The sequence below is a fragment of the Thermobia domestica genome, chromosome 17, assembly GCF_964235325.1.
Source record: "Thermobia domestica chromosome 17, izTheDome1.hap1.1, whole genome shotgun sequence".
NCBI classification, from domain to species: domain Eukaryota; kingdom Metazoa; phylum Arthropoda; class Insecta; order Zygentoma; family Lepismatidae; genus Thermobia; species Thermobia domestica.
The window spans coordinates 78,723,757-78,747,697 of NC_137470.1; the positions used below are offsets into that span (position 1 = coordinate 78,723,757).

Here is a 23,941-nt window from a genome sequence, read left to right on the forward strand (position 1 = left end):
ATGAGACAGTCGCACTTGTGGGATGTTCAAGCGCTACAGTATCAAAGTTTTACCAACAGTGCTCATGACGGTCAGTCATCCGCCAAGTTATCACACTCGGATCAGGTACGTGCGGTGGGTAGAAAATGAACAACGAATAGCACTATCGTATCTCACCACAGGCGTATGCCACTGGAGGAATTGACGCACCAGTACAATGTGAGCCAATAAATCCTACAAAAAATTTCAACCATGACCATGTGACATTCCTTACATCGGTTAGGGTATCATAGCTGTAGACCAACACTAATACAACAACATAGAAATAACAAACGGCTGACATGGACAAAAGCAAAGGGATCATTGGACTATGGATCAATGAAAGAAGGTTATCTGCAGTGGTAAGTCCCGCTTTTCACTGAACCATGTCGAAGAGATTATTGGTAAAAGCATGAGTATACGTCGGCATGGTAATTCAATAGGACGGTGGCGGTGCTGTTTATTGTCTGGGTCTGGGAAGCGACGCACAGGTATTTCTTACTCGATTAAACTTTTCATGGCGCAAGATATTGCAACCCACACTTCCAAGTCCAAGAAAAAAGCGACATATTCTACTTAACCCATACTTCTGCACCGAAATATGAAACCTTAAAATGTATTATACAACGTTATACACTGTTACTGCAAGTAAAACAGCAATAAGTAGCTATAACAATATTATCGTTTACTTCAGAAGTGAGGCAGAGAGCTTCTTACGTATATTTTTAACATAGCAAAATTGATGTAAGAGAAAGTATTTGTTCTTAGCAGGTAAATAGAACCGCAACAAATACTGGAAATCATTGATATCATTACATCAAAATTGCTTCAAGCGACTCAGAACCAACTTCCAGCTGTCGCTTACTACACCTTTGCCATAAAATATTGTAATAATAATGTTCATACTACATTTATTTGCTTCAAGTACGAAAATAACTTGGTGTTTGAAACAATCTAGACTACAAGTCAGTTTCTTTCTTTTCATCAGAAACATTTACACAGTAAATACAAACGACTGAGTGTTACATACGACATTTTTGTCTCCAGTAAGTCTAATTACACCCGTGTAAGCGACATAGCTATCTCGGTAACGGTTAAAGCTAGAAACATGGCGCTTAAACCATTCGATGTCCCTTAAAATTCTGAGCCAAAAACTGCAGAAAAGTCAATTTCGGAAAATAATGTCGCCTACTGCGTTAATGCCGGAAAGGGACGATATATAAAATGATCTGAGGTGATGATATGGAAAATAGATTACGCCCAGGATAGAGAAGAGTGGAGGAAAATCATTAAAAACGCGGACCACATTCCATATAACTTACACATGAGAAAAATTGATAAAAAGAAGAAGAAGAAAAAAGAAGAAAACAACGATGGGCTGAACGCAGTTTAAAACGACATCACGATTCAACTTCTTAAGTGAACATAATATCCCCATCGAGGGCAGAGTTGGTCAGTGGTAGAGTCTGGGAAGCGACGTGCGTGGGGTCTCCAGCCCAGAGTCTTACCTCTGGTCTTGGCTGGTAAGACTTGGCTGGAGACTCCACGCTCCAGAGTCTTACCTCTGGTGCGTGGGGTCTCCAGCCAAGTGAGTTTGTCATTAACAACATCGTGTCTCGGGGAAGGGAAGAGGAAGGGAATGGCGATCCGCCCACTTTGCCCTCTTGCGCAGCCCTAGGAGAACACAAACTAGTGCTGCCATATGCCTCTTGTAGTAAGGTCTTTTGCGTATTGTCGAGGAAGTTGTCCGAGAAGACTGAAGTTAACAGCGTGGGGAAACTTGTGTTGGTCGATTTTCTTATAAGGATCCGCATATTTCAAGTCACAGTAAGTACAGTTTTAAGTAGTAAAATGTTGATATTATTAAATTTCATAAAATGTTGTATTTATGTATAATGTATAACACATAATTATATTTCAAATACACTACGTTTTACAGTATAACCATCTCAATTTTCAAAATGGCGCAGTGTTGGGAATGCCGATCAACGTAATCGGTTTACTATCATGGTGATCGCCATTCCCAACAAACGTTTGGAATACTTATCCAGCCAAATGTTATACCGAAAGCTAGAAGTAAGATAGATGATACGCCTGCTTCAGACAAACACTGAAACTTTGGACCACACAATTTACTTTAAATTTATAATTACTGAAATATAATACAGTGGTCAATGGTAATTCCATTTTATTTATCAGATTAAACGGAAAATGTCCATTTTCACTTTAATTATTATCCGAGTAGGCCTATTGCCTATTTTCTTTGCTATAGGCTAAAATTGCGTTCGTACCAAGGTACAGTCAGCCACAAAGTAATCCCCCCCAGCTAAGTGCTGTAATTCCATTACTTAGGGTCCAGGTCTTTTTGCAGTTGCGAGAACGCTTAGACAGATGCAACCCAAATTACACGTAACCTTTCTCGGCACTTTCTCGCGTTGGTAGCACTGAGTCAAGTCTTTATGCAAGGAAAATTGTGAGTAGATGACGCACGAAACATTTCTCAATTCTGAGATCAATCTCTCTGGTTCAGAGCGTGTTGTCCAATGAACATCATATGTTAATCTCAATATTACTGTGTATGTAATGATTTTTTCATTATATATAGTATTCAAAGAAATAAAAACAGTGATCACATATGAATCAGAAAATGCTTCAAAGTAGCTGAAAATGTAAAATTTAGAACAACTGCTGGAAATAACTTTGTAAATGATTGCATCCATTGAGAGACCTTCCTCAATTCTCCTCATTACAATACCTTTTTATTTCTAGGGAAGAGAAGAACTTACTTATCACACTGAGTATCCATTGAAATTGAAATTGAAACAAGAACACTTGAAAAAGTTTCAGCATCGCCGGGATTCGAAGCCGGGTCTACCGAACAGAAGCTCAATGTGCTAACCACTCACCTACCGCGCCACTTAACATTCCACCAAAACTTATAACTAGTTAAAATCGTTTCATGGAAAAATATAAACAAGATACTTATAACAAAAACAAAAACAATATAAACAAAATATAAACAAGAAAATATAAGGAACTTCTGTGGGTGTAATAATAACATAATCGAGATTTCCTTGTTTAACTCAAAGAACAAGTTATATACACGTTGCTCAATGAAGAAAGTATCACGAAATGTTCTTCAGTTGAGCCTACGTCAACGGCAGAGCCGAAACTTGTGGGGGGCAATTGTCCACAGAGAAGCTCCCCGCCGTTCGAGGGGGCCGATTTTCAGACAAAATTTTCTTACTCCATATATGGTAGGAACATGAAATTAGAAATGAAGCATCAAATAGGGTCGCTTGACTTGACTTGATTTTGAGTTTAACGTCCCGTTCAGCAGCAAGGCTATATGAGACGTGGACCTACTGATTAACGTGGAATCCGAACCACATGCACATGAGCTCCCGCCGGGAATCGAACCCGGGCTCCCACGCCAAAGGCGCGTACGCTAACCGCTTAGCCACGGAGGAGCTCAAATAGGGTCGCTACATTACATAAACAAAACAGCACACAAAACGTACATAGAAAAAAATGAGTCGTGGACTTATTTGAGCAATATTTATTCGCATGGCTTAGAGATTTATCAATATTTTCCCCTTAATAATTTTGCCATGTATGGAATGGGAGCAGGGAGTGACTAACGGAACCGCAGACCTTGCCGTGCGGGAGGGCCCACAGGCTCGGGTGGGCCCGTAAAGATTAAGAGAAAGTTGGAGAGAGGGGGCCAAATAATTAGAAACCAACTTTTTGTAGGAGCCCAAATAAGCTTAATAATGCTTGACCCCCAGAAAAGAGTTGAGTTATTTTGAGTTGATTTTGATTCTTCCCGTTCAGCAGCAATGCTATATGAGACGTGGACCGACTGATTAACGTGGAATCCTAATGACATGAGCTCCCGCCGGGAATTGAATCCGGGTCTCCTGCGTCAAAGGCCCACCCAGAAGAGAATCTAAGTTACGACGCTGGTCATCAGTTGCATTGATGGTCCAGATTCCCATTACATTTCGTGTTTAATATAACTTCCAATTTCAAAAGACGAAAAGACGACATAAATTATTTTCACATTCTTTAAGTTCTATCAACACGTGTAGAAATAGACAGTTCTATGTTTCACAACTACTAGTTTATCTTCTTATATCCGTATGAGGAGTTTGTGGCAAATTGAGGCCACATGACCATGAGGCTGCTGATCATGAGGCGCAATCCACTAGGGGTTCGTATTCCTCTAAAGAGCAAGGTCGGAATTTTAATTGTCCTCAGTATTTCTGTCTTCGTGTTCCTGTAGTGTTTGGAATACGTCAAAAACACATGAGATGCCAGTGGCGAACAATACTCTGGTTGGGGATATTTCTTGGGGAAAAAAATGTGAAAGCAGGAAACTCTCATTACAGTTACTTGGGTTCTAATCCCATCGTGGTAATTAGTAATTTTTCTGAATGGGAAGATAGTCTTAATGTAATTGATATTGTAATTATGTTATTCCTTGATTATTATTATTATTATTATTATTATTATTATTATTATTACCACAATGGAAAGAAAAAGTAACACAGTCGAAGGTATTCATAAAAGCAGAAAAGATATAGAGTATGTGAGATGTTTACACATGAACTCAATAATATTATTACTTTTACGGATTTACAGATAGAATTATCATTTTATGACAAGAAATGGAATACAAATATTTGTTAGCTGATAACAGTAATGCATTTTGTTTCGCCCTTCTTCTAAGTAGAAAGGTGATGTGACATCTTAAATAGGACCATTCCCGTGACTAGCGTTGTAAGTTCGATCACAATTTGCAATTTGTGCACAGCTACGAACAATTCATTGGAAATCATTTTTGGCCCTAACTACAGCAGTAAGGGCGTGTTTAGCCCTTATGTATTCATCAATTCTTGTCCAAACACGTTACTTGCCAGACGGTTAAGAATGAAGTTGATACGGTGATGTAATTTTGTGTTATTGGCGTTTCACCTGTTAAGGAAGTTGTCTCAAGCCTTAGACCCAGAGAAATTGAATATTTTTTACGTCAGGATACATCAGAAGTATCAGTTTTGTAGATTGTAAAGATTTATTAGATTGCTACACCCGGAGTCGAACTCGCGTCCTCAACATTACGAAAACAACACTCAAGCCACTCCTCTAAGACATCACTGTTCTAGGAGAAGGAAATATGGATCTGTAGTGAATTCAGTAATTACATACGTTTACGATTCCAGTGTAATAATGCCGTAACTTTCTTATATCAGTCAGGATAAAATAGTAAAGTATTATGCAGAAAGAATAGTCCAGAGAAGTCATCCTTAAATTGACAACTCATATGTACGGAGGCGCTGCCATATGCTCTCGCCTCAGGCCCTGATTTTTCACGGCACGGCATTGGAGAGATACTTATATTGATTGGAATCTGGTGTTTCAGGGCACTGGATTATTTTTTAAGTTAATTAATTTAACGAACCTTCCTCAGTACCTTGTTTCGTATTTTTATGCGTTTTACTCACTTTTACATTTTTTCCAATTCCTCTTTAAGAAGAGGAACAAAGACACAGGAGCATGGAGGACAGTAAAAATCACGAACACTATTCGCGCGTTTTTCCCTTGCCAGAAATAAAATAATAAAATATGGTGAACTTGCAATTTTTGGTCTTCTATTTTGTATATGGTGTCAAATCCAGAGTTGGAGTGGGTCAGTGAGTCGTGGGTCAACAGCATATAACCCACTGCGACCCATCGTCCACTGTAACCCACTGAGACGCACCATCCATCACTCACTATGACGCACTCAAAATCACCGACCCTCTCTGCTTACCGCATTGTAGACGTCTTCTGACGCGACAAAACGCCAATGAACCAGAAAGTTACTCCCCGAAAATATGTTAAATCGCCTATATGTGTGATTTGATTACATTAAGGTGAGTCTAAAAAACACTAAAGAAAGTACAAGAAAAGTGCCCCGGAGGAGGCTCGAATCAACCTTATGATTACTGGGAGGGTATTCTTCCCACTTCGCCACGGAGGCGATAAAGAGGGCAACGCTTGTAAAAGGATAAATCGTTGAGATCGTTTTAATTTGATCAATCAGAGTGCTCTTTTCTTCCGTATGTATGAGACGATAAGATAAAATGTGTTTGCCATGAAATTTCATAACAAAATGATGCGTGTCTATTTACTTTATTTCATAGTTCTCCCATACTAACTTTCTAATGATCGACGACAGTTGCTATCTAAATTCATACAATTATCGCACTCAAGATTTCCCTTCATGATGTTGAGGCGTAGGTTATTCTTGACCCCTGGAACTCACTTTGGTAACAATTCGTCAGGAAAAAATAATATATAATAATAATCGCATGCACATAACTGGCGATAGTTGGTGTTTGTCCCTTCGCGATTCTCCGCGACGAATCGAAGGAACGCGGACCAAAACAAAGTCCTCGCTCCTAACTTCATTACCCCGAAGCGAGATATCTGTTTCGACTCAACGAAACCCTGCGGGTAGTAAGACACTAGCGGCAATCCTTCGACTCGTCTCTATATTGACGATCGACGTTTACCCGCAAATAGGCCACTAGTTTTGGCGACGTTTACGGCACGGGGTAGGTCCAGTTTCATATAGCCTCGCTGCTGAAAGGGACGTCAAACTCAAAATCAACTCAACAAAAAATACAGTGCTTTGCATCATATGTCCATAGATGCTTACCATGCGCTTTATAATAATTGCAAAAGCTTGTTTATTATATGGAGCGCTTAGAGCACAGGGCAATGAACCTATTAAGTTTTGAGAAAAATAGACATAAAATTTATAATGTAAGCTTCTGTATGTTGGTCTACGTACCTTGATTTGGGACTTCCAAATTCCATCCGCTTTTCCACTGAAAAGTATCGATAATTCAACAAGGAAATAATTAGACCATGATAATTTAATTGTAATTCATCGTAAGTTTGCTCATGACAAACACTTTAACATTTATTATCGTAAAGGTCAGATCCATCATTATTGTAACAGAGCGGTGCTTGAGTGATTGAAAGTAGAAATTCAAACTCTGACTAGTGAGAATTTGGCAACCTGGTTTTATTACAAGTATGAACCCTTTAGTCGGTAAAAAAGAGGACGTGGATCATGTGTCAGAGTTGATGACGATGTGCTTTGCTGGGTCAGTGGTTCATGGTGGGTAGTGGGTCAGAGTGGGCAGAGGACGGTGGTTGAACATGGATCAGAGTGTGTCGCGGTGGGTGGTGGGTCAATGAAAACACGCCTTCTTCGATCAAATCTGTAAACCCAAACATAATAATGAGCAATACTACTACACAAAACGCTCAACATCTTAGCAATTCATGAGAAAGTATTCCATGATCCGAATAACTCTAGTATATCGAAAAACCATCATTTGTCATATTTACCGAAATACGTCATGACTTTTCTGACAACCTGATATTTGGAATGTCAATACGAAAACTTCATTTATCTCACTTATACTCTTATGACCATCACAACCTTTGTTGTACTTCCCGTAGATATACAATGGTGAAATGTAGTATCCACGCTTGGTGTAGCGTGCAAGTGAACCAATGAAAAGCAACAGGATAATATTTCCCTCCTCCAAACTCCTCAAACTGGTGCGTGTTGATTATTCAACAAAACCACTTGCAATCCAATCAGAAAATTCATAAAATATAAAATATGTAGCCAAGTCTCGACTTTGCAATAATAATAATAATAATAATAATAATAATAATAATAATAATAATAATAATAATAATAATAGTAAAGAAATAACAGAATTACAAAATCAATTACGTAAACAACACCTTCAAATTAAGAAAAAATATTGCAATGACGACGGGACGTAACTTGTGGGGGCAGGGGCCACTACCTTCATCCCCCGGGAAGCTCCCCTCCGTTCAATGGGTTCGCATTTTAAGACAAACTTGTCTTACTCCATATACGATACGAAAATAAAATTATAAGTGAAGCATCAAACAGCTTTACTACATTACATAAACAGAACAGCACACTAAAGGTAAAAAAAAAAAAAAAAAAAAAAAAAACAATAATGAGACGTGGGCCCATTTCAGTAACAAATGTCTATTATTACGTGCACTAAAAATAATATATGTTCGTATAATATTGTCAGATTTGTCAATATGGTTCCCTTAATTAATTTGTTGTGTATGGAACGGGGCCAGGGGCGTAACTAAAGATCCCGCAGACCTTGGTGACCGAGAGGTTCCAAGAATTTCAGATATCCTCAGATCTTATTGGCCGATACACATAGGACATCAAGAGTCATGACATACATGTAGTTGAAATTAAGGCATAGTGCTGTCACCCCTCATGGCCGAGTATTCTAGGACAACGTTCTAGTAATGAAAATGCTTTTTGGCGTGAGTTCGAACCTTGCCCAAGGTTTTTTTAAATTTTCATAACACTTTTCATTAAAATAAGCTTGCAGTTTCACTGTACGGATCCATAGTAAAAGTAATAATAATAATAATAATAATAATAATAATAATAATATAAGTAGAAGTAGTAGTAGTAGTGGTAGTAGTAGCATCATTGATAATAATTATATTGTTTATGTACGATACTTGAAGAAAGTACTTCACACAGCATTTGACTCTATTTTCTTCGTTCTGAATCGAAACTCGAGTCAAATTCGAGTCAAGTTGGAGGAAATTTTTCGAGTTGAGTTCTCAAGTCCAGCTCAAAGGTGTATGTCCGTGAACCTGGCCCCACCCACATTGGCACTAATTTTAAAACATATGCCAAAAATTAGTGCCCAATTAGTGCTGACGACCTGTAATCTTAAAAAAAATATTGTGCCGTTACATAGACTTCAAAAAACAAAAAAGATTCTGGGTGGGACTAGGTTCACGCTAGCCCCACCCACTCAACCGAACGAAATGAAACCTATACCCAATGTTAGTGTTAAATTAGTGTTGTTGATACCGCATGAAAAGAAAATTAGTGCTATTATCAGAAGGACAAAATATATTCGAAAATGTTCAATGTCGGCATCATCAAAGAAAACAAAAGATCTCTCATTTTTATGGTAAGATATATAGCACTAATCTTCTTTCTATGCAGTATCGTCAGCACTAATTTATCACTAATTTTTGGCATAGTTTACAAAATTAGTGCTGTTACACAAACGTCAAAAAAACCAAGAATATGTGGGTGGGGCTAGCGTGAACCTAGCCCCACCCACTCAACCGATTGAGATGAAACCTATGCACAATGTTAGTGTTAAATTAGTGCTGTCGATACCGCATAAAAAGAAGATTAGTGCCATTATCAGTAGGCCAAATATATTCGAAAATCTAATATGGCGACATCATGAAAGAAAACAATCGACCCTCATTTTTATCATACTATACATAGCACTAATTTTCTTTCTATGCGGTATCGTCAGCACTAATTTTGGCATAGTTTTCAAAATTAGTGCTGTTACACAAACGTCAAAAAACCAAGAATATGTGGGTAGGGCTAGCGTGAACCTAGCCCCACCCACTCAACCGATTGAGATGAAACCTATGCACAATGTTAGTGTTAAATTAGTGCTGTCGATACCGCATAAAAAGAAAATTAGTGCCATTATCAGTAGGCCAAATATATTCGAAAATCTAATATGGCGGCATCATCAAAGAAAACAATTGATCCTCATTTTTATCATACTATACATAGCACTAATTTTCTTTCTACGCGGTATCGTTAGCACTAGTTCAGCACTAATTTTTGGCATAGTTTTCAAAATTAATGCTGTTACACAAACGACAAAAACGGCACTAATATTTTCGTTATTTCTGCCAAGTTAACGCTGTTTTCAAAGATTTTGTATTTACTTGTAGCACCTACATTAATAAAGCAGGAACGGTAGGTTGCGGTGCATTAAGAAGCACTGGCGATGCACTAACAGTTGCGCTAGCAGGGATCATCAGCGCTTTTAATTTTGGTGGAAATTTAACGCAATGAAAACTTCCCCATGAATTTCCTATGGAGTTTCGTGACATCTAATTAGCCGTATCTACATCAGTAGTTAAGCATTTACGAAACTATGTGTGTTTTCTAGAAGCACAAACAATGCATTAACGCATGAAACTTACTTTCCGTTAGTGCTTAAAATTTGAGCCAAATTCACGCAGGCCCCAAATGTTTTTCTACTTGTAGAGCCTACACTAATGGAGCGCTAACGTTAGTTGTCGGCGCACTAGGAAGCACTAACAAATGACACTAAGTTTTTCATTAGTACTTGAAGTGGTAGGTGCAGCGTGAACTTGGCGCCACAAAAGGTTTTTATTTGTAGCTCTTATAGTAATAAAGTATTAACGATAGGCGTTAATGCACTAAGAATCATTAATGATGCACTACCGATTGACACTAAATTTATCGTTAATGCGTTATGTGGAGGTTATGTTCAGCAACATCGTTAGTTCTTCTTAAGTGAAGGTGTTAGAAGGAAAACCCTTTCGTGGGACAATTTCTCGCTGCTACAGATACTTCAACCACTAATGAAAACAATAGTGCCATTCGTTAGCGCATCGTTAGTGCTCCTTAATGCACCAACACGTACGTTAGTGCTTCATTAGTATGGGTGCAACAAGTAAAATACTTTGGGAAATAGTATGAACTTAGGCCCTACTATAAGCACTTAGGAAAAAAATAGTGCGATTCGTTAGTGCATCGTTAGTGCTTCTAGAAAAATGTTTCGTTAATGTTTATAAGAAATTTATGAGGAATTTCTCAGTATATCAAATTTCCACCACATTTAAAAGCACTCATGACCTCTTCTATTGCAATCGTTAGTGCAGTGTTAGTGCTTGTTAGTTTACCAACCCCTGACGTTACTGCTTCATTAGTGTAGGTGCTAAAAGTAAAATATCTTTGGAAGTTCGCTTGAACTTCCCCCACTTCAAGCACTAAAAAGAAAGTTAGTGTCATTCGTTAGTTCTTCTAGAAAACACTAACAGCTTGTATACAATTTGATATTTCTGTAGTTGGTTTCCACCTAAAGCTTTGAACAAATACCAAAATATGGTAGCAATAACGTTAGTGCTTAGTGCGTTTAAGTCCACTGACAATGCACTAACGATTTGTCATTAAGCCCATGTTTCTACGTTAATTTGTATAGATTTAGATATTTCTGAAGTTGCCCTCACCAAAACTCTTGAATAAATCCCAATATATGGTAGTACTAACGTTATTGCTTAGTGCGTCTAAGGGCACTAACGATGCACTAGTGATTACCGTTGACCCTATGATTTTACGTCAATTTATTTGGAATTTGATATTTCTGAAGTTGTTTTCCCAAAAGCATTAACGTTAGTGTTTAGTGCGTTTAAGAGATCTACTATCGATGCACTAACGATTGCCGTTAACTCCATGTTTCTACGTCAATTTGTATAGATTTGGAAATTTGTGAAGTTGCCCCTACCAAAAATCTCCAATAACTCGTAAACGCTGATAGCACTTACGTTAGCGCTTAGTGCGTTTAAGTGCACTTTCCATGCACTAACGATGTGCGACGTTTGGTATAATTTGGGAGACGTGGGAGGCCAACTTCAAGCACGTGTATACATAGCAATATTTTTTTTTCTATGCCACGCGTTTGAAGTTGCCCTCTCCCTATCTCTACCAAATTACAACAAACGTCGTACATCGTTAGTGCATCGTTAGTACACGTTAGTGCAATCACAATTTACGAGATATTGAAGATTTTTGGTAGGGGCTAACTTCATATGTAGTTATTCTCCCCACTAAAGATGGATTACTGATTGCCGTTAACCACATGTTTCTACGTCAATTGTACGGATTTTGATATTTCTGAAGCAGCCCCACCACCAAAAGTATTCAATAAATGACAAAATATGATGGCACTAACGTTAGTGCTTAGTGCGTTTAAGTGCACTAACGATGCACTAACGACTGCCGTTAACTCCATGTTTCTAAATCAATTTGTATTGAATCTGATATTTCTGAAGTTCGCCCCTTCACCAAAAATCTTCAATTACTCGTAAACTCAGATAGCACTACCCTTTGTGTTTAGTGCGTTAAGTGCACTAACAATGCACTAACGATGTGCGACGTTTGGTGTAATTTGGAAGAGATGGGAGCCAACTACAAGCACGTTTATACATAGCACTAATATTCTTTCTATGCGCCGTGTCTGAAGTTTGCCTCTTCCCCTTCCAAATTACAACAAACGGCGCAATTGTTAGTGCATCAATAGTGCACTAAACGCACTAAGCACTAACGTTAGTGATATCAGAGTTTACGGGTTATTGAAGATTTTTGGTAGGGGTCAACTTCAAAAATATCAAATTCCATATAAATTGACGTAGAAATTTGGGGTTAATGTCAATCCTTAGTGTATCGTTAGTGCGCGAAAACGCATTAAGCACTAACGTTAGTGGTATCAGAGTTTACGAGTTATTGGAGATTTTTGGTTGGGGGACAACTTCAGAAATATCCATATCTATACAAATTGATGTAGAAACATGGGGTTAACGTCAATCGTTATAGCATTGTTAGTGCATTTAAACGTACTAAGCATTAACGTTAGTGCCACCATATATTGTGATTTATTGAAGACTTTTATTAAAGGGCCAACTTCAGAAACATCAAATTCCACACAAGCTGTTAGTGTTTAATGGAAGCACTATCGATATACTAACGAATATCACTAATTTTTTAGCTAGTGCTTGAAGTCGGGGCAAGTTTAAGCAAACCTCGAAAGAAATTTTACTTTTAGCACCTACACGAATGAAGCACTAGTGTTAGTGGTTGCTGCACTAAGAAATACTAATGATGCACTTATGATTGCACTAGAAGAGATCATTAGTGCTTTTGATCTTGGCGGAAATTTGACACGATGAAAAATTCAACATACATTTCTTATCTGTGTTTTCTGACATGTAATTGGACATAATTACACTAACAGTGAAGCACTAACGAAATTGTTAGTGTCTCATACAACTACTAAAGATGCACTAAGGAATGGTACTAATATTTTCGTTAGTACTTGAAGTGGGGGCGCCAAGTTCACGCACAGCCTATACTAACGAAACACTAACATTAGGTGTTGGTGCACAAAAAAGAACTAATAATGCACTAACGATTTTCTTAGAAGAGATCATTAGTCCATTTGAATTTCGCGGGAATTAATGCAATGAAAAATTCCCCATACATTTCTTATGTGAATTTCGTGACACGTAATTGGCCATAACTAAATTAATAGTTCAACATTATTGAAACTGTTAGTTTTTTGAAGCACTAACGATGCACTAACGAATGCAACTCATTTTTTAGTTAGTACTTGAAGTGGGAGAACTACCTTCACCCTAACGTTCAAACCAATATTTTTTGTAGCACCTATACTAATAAAGCCTTAACTTCAGTTGTTGGTGCACTACGAAGCACTTACGAATCACTAACAACTGCACTATTAGAGGTAATTAGTGCTTTCGAATGTGATAGGATTTTGCACAATAAAATATCCCCATGTATTTCATATGGGAGTTTCATGACATATAACTCAGCACCTCCACATAAGAAATAAGGGAAACATTAGTGCGGTTCTAGCGGTTTGTGTAATAGCACTAATTTTGTAAACTACGCCAAAAATTACTGCTAAATTAGTGCTGACGATACCGCATAGAAAGAAAATTAGTGCTATGTATAGTATGATAAAAATTAGGATCGATTATTTTCTTTGATGATGCCGCTATATTAGATTTTCGAATATATTTGGCCTACTGATAATGGCACTAATTTTCTTTTTATGCGGTATTTACAGCACTAATTTAACACTAACATTGTGCATAGGTTTCATCTCAATCGGTTGAGTGGGTGGGGCTAGGTTCACGCTGGCCCCACCCACATATTCTTGGTTTTTTGACGTTTGTGTAACAGCACTAATTTTGTAAACTGTGCCAAAAATTAGTGCTAAATTAGTGCTGACGATACTGCATAGAAAGAAGATTAGTGCTATATATCTTACCATAAAAATGAGAGATCTTTTGTTTTCTTTGATGATGCCGACATTGAACATTTTCGAATATATTTTGTCCTTCTGATAATAGCACTAATTTTCTTTTCATGCGGTATCAACAGCACTAATTTAACACTAACTTTGGGTATAGGTTTCATCTTGTTCGGTTGAGTGGGTGGGGCTAGGTTCACGCTAGCCCCACCCAGAATCTTTTTTGTTTTTTGAAGTCTGTGTAACGGCACAATTTTTTTTAAGATTACAGGTCGTCAGCACTAATTGGGCACTAATTTTTGGCATATGTTTTAAAATTAGTGCCGATGTGGGTGGGGCCAGGTTCACGGACATCAAAGGTGTCTGTTTTGAGTCGAGTTTGAGTGAAAACTCGCTCGAACTCGCTCCTGCCCATCCCTACAATTCTTCTTTACGTTCTAGTTTCCAAAGAAGAAAATACGATATAAATTATTTTCACATTCTTTAAGTTATATCAACACGTTTATAAATAGTGTGTGCTATGATTATCTAACATAACTACTAGTTTATTTTTCATCTTTGTCTGAGGATTTGATGGCAAATTGTTAGAGCAGAGAACTGCCAGTATAGTCATCCGTGTTCGATTCCCGATGTGGCATTTATTATTTTTTCTTGATTGGAAGGTATTGTTTACGTAATTGATATTGTAATTCTGCTATTACTTTATTATTATTATTATTATTATTATTATTATTATTATTATTATTATTATTATTATTATTATTATTATTATTATTGCAAAGTCGAGATTTGGCTACATACTTTATATTTTATGAATTTTCTGATTGGATTTCACTTCTTTTTGTTGAATAAACAACACACTCCATTGAAGGGAACCTGGCGCAGAAAAATATCATCCTGTTGCTTTTTATTTGTTTACTTGCATGCTACACGAAGCCTGGATACTACATTTCACCTTTCTATATCTACGGGAAGTACTCTAAATGTAGAGATGTTCATAAGTGAGTAAGTGAATAAGTGCTGAGGTCAGTGAACTTTACGTATGAACAGGGGGCGCGGTGACTCAGTGGTAGAGCTTACACCTCCGGTACTTGGGGTCCTTGGTTCGATCCCAGCTTGCGTTGTGTGGATTTTGTAGTGGACAAGCACCGTGCTCGTGGGTTTTCTCGGGGTACTTCCGTTTCCTCCCACTTTCTTCATTTCACTCATTTCTCATCATCACCGCCTCCTTTAGCCTAGCCAAACCTAAGTTTTTTTTTGCGTATGAACAACATTTAAAGTATCTGGTTGTCAGAAAAGTCATGACGTATTTCAGTAAAATATGGCAAATGATGATTTGTGAGAATACTGGAGTCATTCGGATCATGCAATAGGTATGTCATGAATAGATAACATGTTGAGCGTTTTGTGTAGTAGTATTGCTCTTTGTTTGGTTTGGTTTTACAGATTTGATAACACATAGAAGATGGAAGAGCAAAATTGCATATTCTCCATATGTTATTGTTTTACTTAATGCAAGGGAAAAACGCGCGAATAGTGTTTGTGATATTTACTGTCCTCAATATTTCTGTGCTTTACTCCCTCTTCTTAAAGAGTTAGTGGAAAACATGTAAAAGTGAGTAAAACGCATAAAAATACGAAACAAGGTACTGAGAAAGGTTCGTTAAATTAATTAACTTAAAAAAAATAATCCAGTGTCCTGAAACACCAGATTCCAATCAATATAAGTATCTCCCCAATGCCGTGCCGTGAAAAATCAGGGCCTGAGGCGAGAGCATATGGCAGCGCCTCCGTAAATATGAGTTGTCAATTTAAAGTTGACTTCTCTGGACTATTCTTTCCGCATAATACTTTACTATTTTATCATGACTGATATAAGGAAGTTTCGGCATTATTACACTGGAATCGTAAACGTATGTAATTACTGAATTCACTACAGCTCCATTTTTTCTTCTTCCAGAACAGTGATGTCTTATAAGAGTTTCTTAAGCGATAGTTTCATAATGTTGGGGACGCGAGTTTGATTGCGGGAGTGGCAATTCAGTAAATTTTTACAATCTATAAAACTGGTACATCTGATGTATGCTAACATGAAAAATATCCAATTTCTCCGGGTCTAAGAGTTGAGACGACCTCCATCACAGGTGAAGTGCCAATAACACAAAATTACATCATCCATATCAACTTCATTCTTAACCGTCTGGCAAGTAACGTGTTTGGACAAGAATTGATGAATACATAAGGGCAAAACACGTCCTTACTGCAGTAGTTAGGGCCAAAAATGATTTCCAAGGAATTGTTCGTAGCTGTGCACAAATTGCAAATTGTGATCGAACTTACAACACTAGTCACGGGAATGGTTCTATTTAAGATGTCAAATCACCTTTCTACCTAGAAGAAGTGCGAAAGAAAATGCATTACTGTTATCAGCTAACAAATCTTCATATTCCATTCCTTGTTGTCATAAAATGAGACTCCTGTCTGTAAATCCATAAAAGTAATACTATTATTGCGTTCATGTGTAAACATAAGAAACATCTCACATACCCTATACCTTTTTTGTTCCTATGAATGCTTTCGACTATGTTACTTTTTCTTTCCTTCTGTGGTAATAATAATAATAATAATAATAATAACAATAATAATAATAAAAATAATAATAGTAATAATAATAAAAAGGAATGACATAATTACAGCACCAATTACATAAACATTATCAATTACATAAACATGGGACTATATTGATAAATCTCAAAGCCATTGAATAAATATTATTTCTAGAGCCCCTAATTGTAGACAATTTTTACTGAAATGAGTCCAAGACTCATTTTTGTTCTATTTAGCTTTTGTTTGCTCTTTTGTTTACGTAATGTATTTACCCTATTTAATGCTTCATTTCTAATTTCATGTTCCTATCGTATATGGTGTAAGAAAATTTTGTCTCAAAATGGGCCCCCTCGAATGGCGGGGAGCTTCTCTGGGTTGTGCAGTTGCCCCCTGTCCCAAGAAGTTATGGTTCTGCCAATGGCGTACCTTCAACTTCAAGAACGTTTCGTGATATTTTCCTCGTTGAGGAACATCTATATAACTTGTTTTTCAATTAAACAAGGAAATCTCAAGTCAGTGATTAAGACACTCACACGAGTTGCTTATATTTTCTTATTTATATTTTTTATATTTTGTTTATATTTGTTTTTTGTTATATTTGAGTATCTTATTTATATTTTACCATGAAACGACCTTAACTAGGTATTAGTTTCGGTGGTAGTTTAAATGGCGCGGTGGGTGAGTGTTTAGCGCATTGAACTTCTATTTGGTGGAGCCGGGTTCGAATTCCGGCCAGGCTGAAGGTTTTACAAGTTTTCTTGTTTCAATTTAAATTTCAATGCATACTCAGTGTGATAAGTAAGATCTTCTCTCCTCAAGAAAGAAGAAGATGTTGGAATAAAAAGAATTGGAGAAGGTCTCTCAATGGAGGCAATCATTTAAAAAGTTATATCCAGCAATTTTTCTAGATTTGATATTTTCAGCTACTTTCAAGTATTTTTGATTCATATGTGATCAGTGTTTCTATTTCTTTGACTATACAGTATATAATGAAAAAATGCATTACATACACAGCAATATTGAGATTGACATATTATTTTCATTGGACAACACGCTCTGAACCACAGAGATTTATCTCAGAATGGAGAAATGTTTTGTGCGTCATCTATTCACAATTTTACTTCCATACAGACTTGACTCAGTGCTACCAACTGCTGTCAGTGCCGAAAAAAGTTACATGTAAGTTTTGTTGAATCTGTCTAGGCGTTCTCACGACTGCAAAAGACCTGGACCCCAAGTAAAGGAATTAGAGCTCTTAGGGGGAGGGAAATTAATTTCGTGGCTGTCTGTACCTTCAATCAGGAATGCAGGCAGGAATTTATGTCGGGGAGTGCAAACCTTTCGGGAGACGAAATTTAATTTGAGTATATATATAAAATTCATAAAATTACCCTTAACATTAGACCAAATTTGCAAAAAAGTCCGAAATTGGGGGATTCAAACCCCCAGCATCCACCCACTGCATACGTACCTGCCTTCAATAATTGACCGACCGTCAGCAAAGGTCTTCTACTCGAGACCTTTGGCATTTCTGTTGTGTGCCTGTCTGTGTATCTGTATGTCTGTATGACTCACAATTACTAGGGCTTATCCAACGTGTGAACCGATCTGGATGCTACTTTCACAGACTAGCGTAGAATGTTATGAGACATTGAGACACTGTCTACCCTTTCAAATTAAAAGAACATAGCTTTAGAATTTCCTTAGTAATAAGGACCAATATACATTTCATGTTGAAGAAAAATATAGAAATACTAGGGCCAGCGATAGCTTGCTTAATACGAATAGTAATAGAGTCTTCTTAAATAATTTTACTTTTCAAAACTCGGGGAAAAAAGTTCTATTTCCGTCAAAAAGGCTGCAAAGTGACAGCCAGGAGACAACAAGAAATATGTCTCAACAAGGCTGAAACAAATACACTTGAAAAAGCGGCGCGGGCTTCTCACTTGCTGAAACAACCTAGCAAAGAGACATTGGGCAAAACGTCTCAGTAGCAGTGACGTCATACTTAGCGAAATGATACCATTTTAAATCCAGTATACTTTTCATTCTTCTTTTTAGATATTCAATCATATTTAAGGAAAATTATTAAGAATTAGAAGGAAATAAAAACCTAAATTAATAACTCCCTTAAAAAGGTTTTATCGATACAGTAACTCATATAAATCTTTCACGATCTAGGTTCAGCTTCTGTTTAATCGCAATACTAGACTGTATCAACACTGGGAAAGGCAAAAGCAAGAGCAGAATCTTTTGTAGTCTGCTATTTTGTTGTTTTTTTTTTTTAAATCGTTAGGTAAATTTGTATTTGGGTCTGTCTGAATTAGTTATTTATTGTGCGCAAATCAAATGATTGGAAATAGATTTATTGCACCAGTTGTTATTAAATGGCATGTCTAAGCTCTCATATAAAAATTAGCATTAACTTTAAAAATAGCCCATTTATGAGTTTACATTTTGAATCAGGAATCGTACAAGCTAATAGGAAGATTATACACAAAAGTAAATTATTAATGCAATTCAATGTATTTAGTGTATATACCGAGATTTATCAGAAAAATTTATATCGATATACTGGTTTAATTTGATCGCTAAGGAATGTGTTTATCGAAATTAGTTTTCTGTACATTATGTGTAATAGTACAACCTCGCGAAAATAAGTTTCTAACGAAATTTTGTTAGGAGTTTCATATATATTGTTAGACTAAAAATGTTCCTTTCGGAAATTATTATTAAAACAGAGTTCCTATAATTTTACTCATTCAGAGGTTTTCATCAGGAAGAAAACCCCTTAAACTCATAATTTTATTAGGTTTTGGATATCGATGCGATATTTTACACCATGTGTCTGCTTTCTAATAATAGATTAAAAATGAAATGAGATCTTTGAGTTTTACGTCCCACGGTATGTCGGCTGTGCTAAAGTAGACGGTGTTGATGAGAAATGAATAAAATGGTGGAATGAAGAAAATGGGAGGAAACGGCAGAACCCCAAGAAAACCCCACATACGTTGTTTGTCCACCACAAATATACTTGGCGCGAACTGGGATCCAACCAAAGACCCCATGCACGACTGAGTCACCGCGACCACAAATAAGAGATTATATAATAGGTAATTTTCATATATTTGGATATATGTGCAGTATAAACATGTGGATTCAGGTTACAAGAGACGTCAAACCATCTCAATACTCATATAAGGTTTTAATCTGCAAATAATTCAAAATAAATACAGAAAATTGTCAGGTTAAATCGAAAAGTCTGAAGCTATTGTTATTATGGGATAATGCAAATGGAAACATTTTGTAACAAGTATTTACAGCGAAGCCTCGATAGCTCAGTGGCAGAGCAATAACCTCTGACGCGTAGGGTCCCTGATTAGATTCCAAATCCCAACAACTTGATTTTATACGGGAGATACACTGTATGTGTGTAGATTTTCTCGAGATTCTCCCCGTTCTATCCCACTTTTGTCACTCCACCACTATTATCCAACTCATCACCATTTGCCTTAGTCTCAGAGCATAATCGTGGAACACTCAACTCTCTCTCTCTCTCTCTCTCTCTCTCTCTCTCTCTATATATATATATATATATATATATATATATATATATATATCCTGTCTACCCATTGTGAAACTTAACGCTACGCTACTGCTTTCACAGTTTTTTTATTGTTTCAAATGATATATCAAGTTCGTTGGCAAAAGAAAGTCGAACCCTGCAGAGGGTGAAACCACCATATAAGTGCAAAAATGTAGAAAATGAAGAAAATTATAATTAAAAACGAATTTAGTTATTTTGTGTTATAAGAGCTATATATATATGGAAACATACTTCGGGAATTCCAGGATATTGGTTGGGAAAGAGGGAGGGGTAAAACCGAACAAGGGTGTGGCTGGAAAATGAAAAAGGTGCGCTCTAAAAATGAATACTTACGAATTCGAATGAAACTTTTACAGGATTATTGCGAGGTCTACCGTTCGAAGAACCTCGGATTACTAGTAAATAACGGATTCGTCAAACTGTTTACTTTTAAATAGTAAGCACTAGGAGGTACCTTTTACTGTCTGTGTAATTTGTTAAAGCATATGGTAGCAGTTTCAAATTTAACGCAAGATGGAAGCTGTATAGAGACAAGTTTTTCAAGGAGAAATGGGGAGCTTTGTCAGAGATGTAGGCCTACACCATGCATTACTTACATATTATATTTGAAATGAATATGCAATAATTTGTAAAATTAACTTTGTGTGATTATAGCATTAACTTTTCCTGTTCTTCTTATTGTTGCTCTATATTTAGAACCCTTTCTTTCTTTTGTCATTGCAGATAGTTGAAAACTATAAAAGAAAAACTGATAAGGCGAAGTGGAGCCCATACGACTTTCAGGCAGCTATGCAAGCCGTGCGAGAAGGGAAGTCCATGAGAGAAGCAGTCAAGCAGTTCAACATTCCATATACAATTCTTCATAATAGGGCTGCAGGCAACAACATGGGTTCTCCTACATTGGGTATAAGTGTTGTTTTTATTCCGGCACAAGAAAAAAAAATAGCAAATCATCTTAAGACAATGACCAACATGTTTGAACCAGTTGATCAGCAAAATGAACTGTATATGTATTAACTGTGAGCAATTGGGCATGACGACGAGCTTTGGTATTGGTGTAACCTTTGTGGATCGGGGGTGCATGCTGGCTGTACTGCTGTGGACTCATCACGTGGATATATCTGTGGCATGTGTTTGAAAAAAGGTCAATAGTAGATTCAGTTGACGTTTCTCAGTGTTTCGATGGCGCAGTTTAGCCAAAGAAGCCATGAACTGCCTACGGAACTGTGTGTGTTTATTAAGCTTGTAGTGTGATCGCTATTACCAACATGTGATGGGAATGGCGACAAAAGTAGCAATTTGAGTTTCTTTTTAAATCGTGTTCCCAAAAGAATGATCCCCTTTTTATTTTACACGCTTGTTGTTGAAGATAGGATCAGAGACAAATTTCTTTCAATATATTTTGCAAATGGAATTGCCTTCTCATCCGTCTACCTTAGCCTGTCAGGAATATACTTGAGACGTTAAACTGAAAGATTTCATTTCATTTTATATAAACATCACCATCCTCAACACTATATGAAAACTGGAAGTGGTTGAAATAACTAGAGGAAGTTCAGGTATTATGGAATAGTCGGATAATATGGAATACCTCATTATCTCACCTGTGATGTGTTGCTTCCAAGCGGAGAGGAAACAAACTACTACCTCACGTTCCCATGATGCTCTACAGTCAATCTCCTTGTGATTGTGACATTCATTGCGTTGGTAGACGTGAAAATCTGATTTCTTAATGAAATGTAACAGAACAATTCTTTGTTTACTATGACGTTGGATATACAGCGTGGTAGTTTAATAAGCGCCATTATCCTATACGCCTTCGAATGCGTTTAACAGCTCTTTCGTTTCCAAGGTGGCGTGGAGGGCAATATGGGATACCCGCAAGAAAAGCATGGTATTCCGTATTCCGTATGGTATTCCGATTATAAAGATATATATCAGTATTGGGCAATTAAGGATGCATTTATGATGACAACAATGCTAAGCGTACTTTTTGATGATACAAGGGGTGAGCTTGGGTTCGGCGTTCATCATGCTTAACGTGAGCACACAATGACTGTGCCGATCTAGAAGCGGAGTATTATATTTATGACTTTTGCAAGTAATCACATTTAGTTATGGCTTGGCATTCAGAATTTTCATATATTGTCACTGTATTCTTTGTATGTTTAACAGAAAACTCATTTATTTTCTATATAGCATTTGTATTCCGTATTACCCGACTATTTCATATTACCTTCCAAAGTGGTTTCTTTACAAATTATAAGTTTTGCCCACCCGTGTACCGAAACTTCCTTATCAAGATACGCATAAATAAAGCCAAATATGTAACGCGTATATTTGTTTTACTTTTTGTATCAATGTGCAATTCTTAACAGAGTTACAAGCGAAACAAAAATGGTATTCCACAATATCCGAACTTCCTCTACTAATTTCGGTTTTGTTATTGATTGCATAGAACAAAACCGGTAAAATATTACGAGAAGTGTTTTCTGCAACCGATTGATGCTTGCAATAATAGGTCACATCTCCTTTGTTAAATTCTATCAAAAATGGAAGTGGTAGAAATCAACTGAAGAGTCCAGGGGAAAAGGGAAGATGCCCACTTTTTTTTGGCAAAATTTAGATTTTCATTCCATCTTGTAGAGCACGCTGAGTAGTTTCATCCAATACATGAAAAAGGGAAATATTTACGGTTAGGCTGCTATAGCCGTTTAAAAATCCTCGTAAAATGGAAGATGGGGATATCGTCATCACTTACAGTGGAAAAGAGGGAATGTCCACTTTTGGACTAAATTTAAATTTTCATACCATCTTATTATGTAACGGACATGTGTGCAATACAGGTATATTTAAGAAATGATTATATACTAAATAAGTTTAAAAATATATCACTCTTGCTCCAGAACCTGATTTTTAACTTTCTAATCTCGTCCAACTTGCTTAAACAACTGTACCTTTCTGTAAGCAATGCCAGATAGTCGTTTATACGACGTTCACTATTAGGTCAACAAAGTCAATGAACCTTTGTACCCCATTTGTTCTTCTTGTCCCGCTCTCCCATACTTGATACTGACTTGAGGATAAAAGTACATTTCCAAAATTTTTGTTGAACGATAAAATACTAGGTTTTATCGGTTGAGGACACTTTGAAGAGGATGCTATGATCAACACGGTAATTATTGGTGTGATTTACAAGATCTTTTCATCTTTATTAAAGTTAAGTTGCCTATATCGAAAGAAAAAAAGGCAGGACCTGCAAGCTTTGAAGGTCTTATGCATCTCAGATGCTCAATCCTTCTATATGAAACTTCCAGAAAAGTAATTAGCGAATTAAAGGAGAATAAAAGCGACAATGGAAGGAAACAATCTACTTCTAATAATATTGTTTATAATAAAAAATAATCGCCTATTTTTTCGTTGCTTTGAATTGCATTAGTCTCCCTTTTCCCCAGTACAAACCAACCACACGTAGTTTTTTTCGTATTATTTTACTTACAATAATATATGTTGAGCATACGATTTTGTAAGCTAGTTTCCAATATAATAACGAACTTGTAAACCAAATTTAAAACATTTTCCACGATTAGTTCAGGAAATAAAATGTTTTGAATTTTAAAAATCGTTTCCTGAAAAAGTAGTAAAAAGGGACATCTTCCGTTTTACCCCTGGACTCTTCAACTGTTTCCTGTTCCAACGTTGATCGCTATAGAATAAAAACGGTACC

General features: G+C 36.8%; 2 protein-coding genes across 2 annotated transcripts in view; one reads left to right on the top strand and one right to left on the bottom strand.

Moving 5' to 3' along the window:
* LOC145674607 (uncharacterized) lies at positions 1-23,929 on the top strand. Its single transcript, XM_081744825.1, has 3 exons — positions 1-105; positions 1,573-1,845; positions 20,938-23,929. Exons 1-3 carry the CDS (start codon positions 1-3, stop codon positions 21,229-21,231), a joined length of 672 nt encoding a protein of 223 aa, XP_081600951.1. The 3' UTR covers positions 21,232-23,929.
* LOC145674556 (sialin-like) overlaps positions 1-23,941 on the bottom strand; it is a 162,976-nt gene that overhangs the window by 54,885 nt on the left and 84,150 nt on the right. The window lies entirely within an intron of this gene.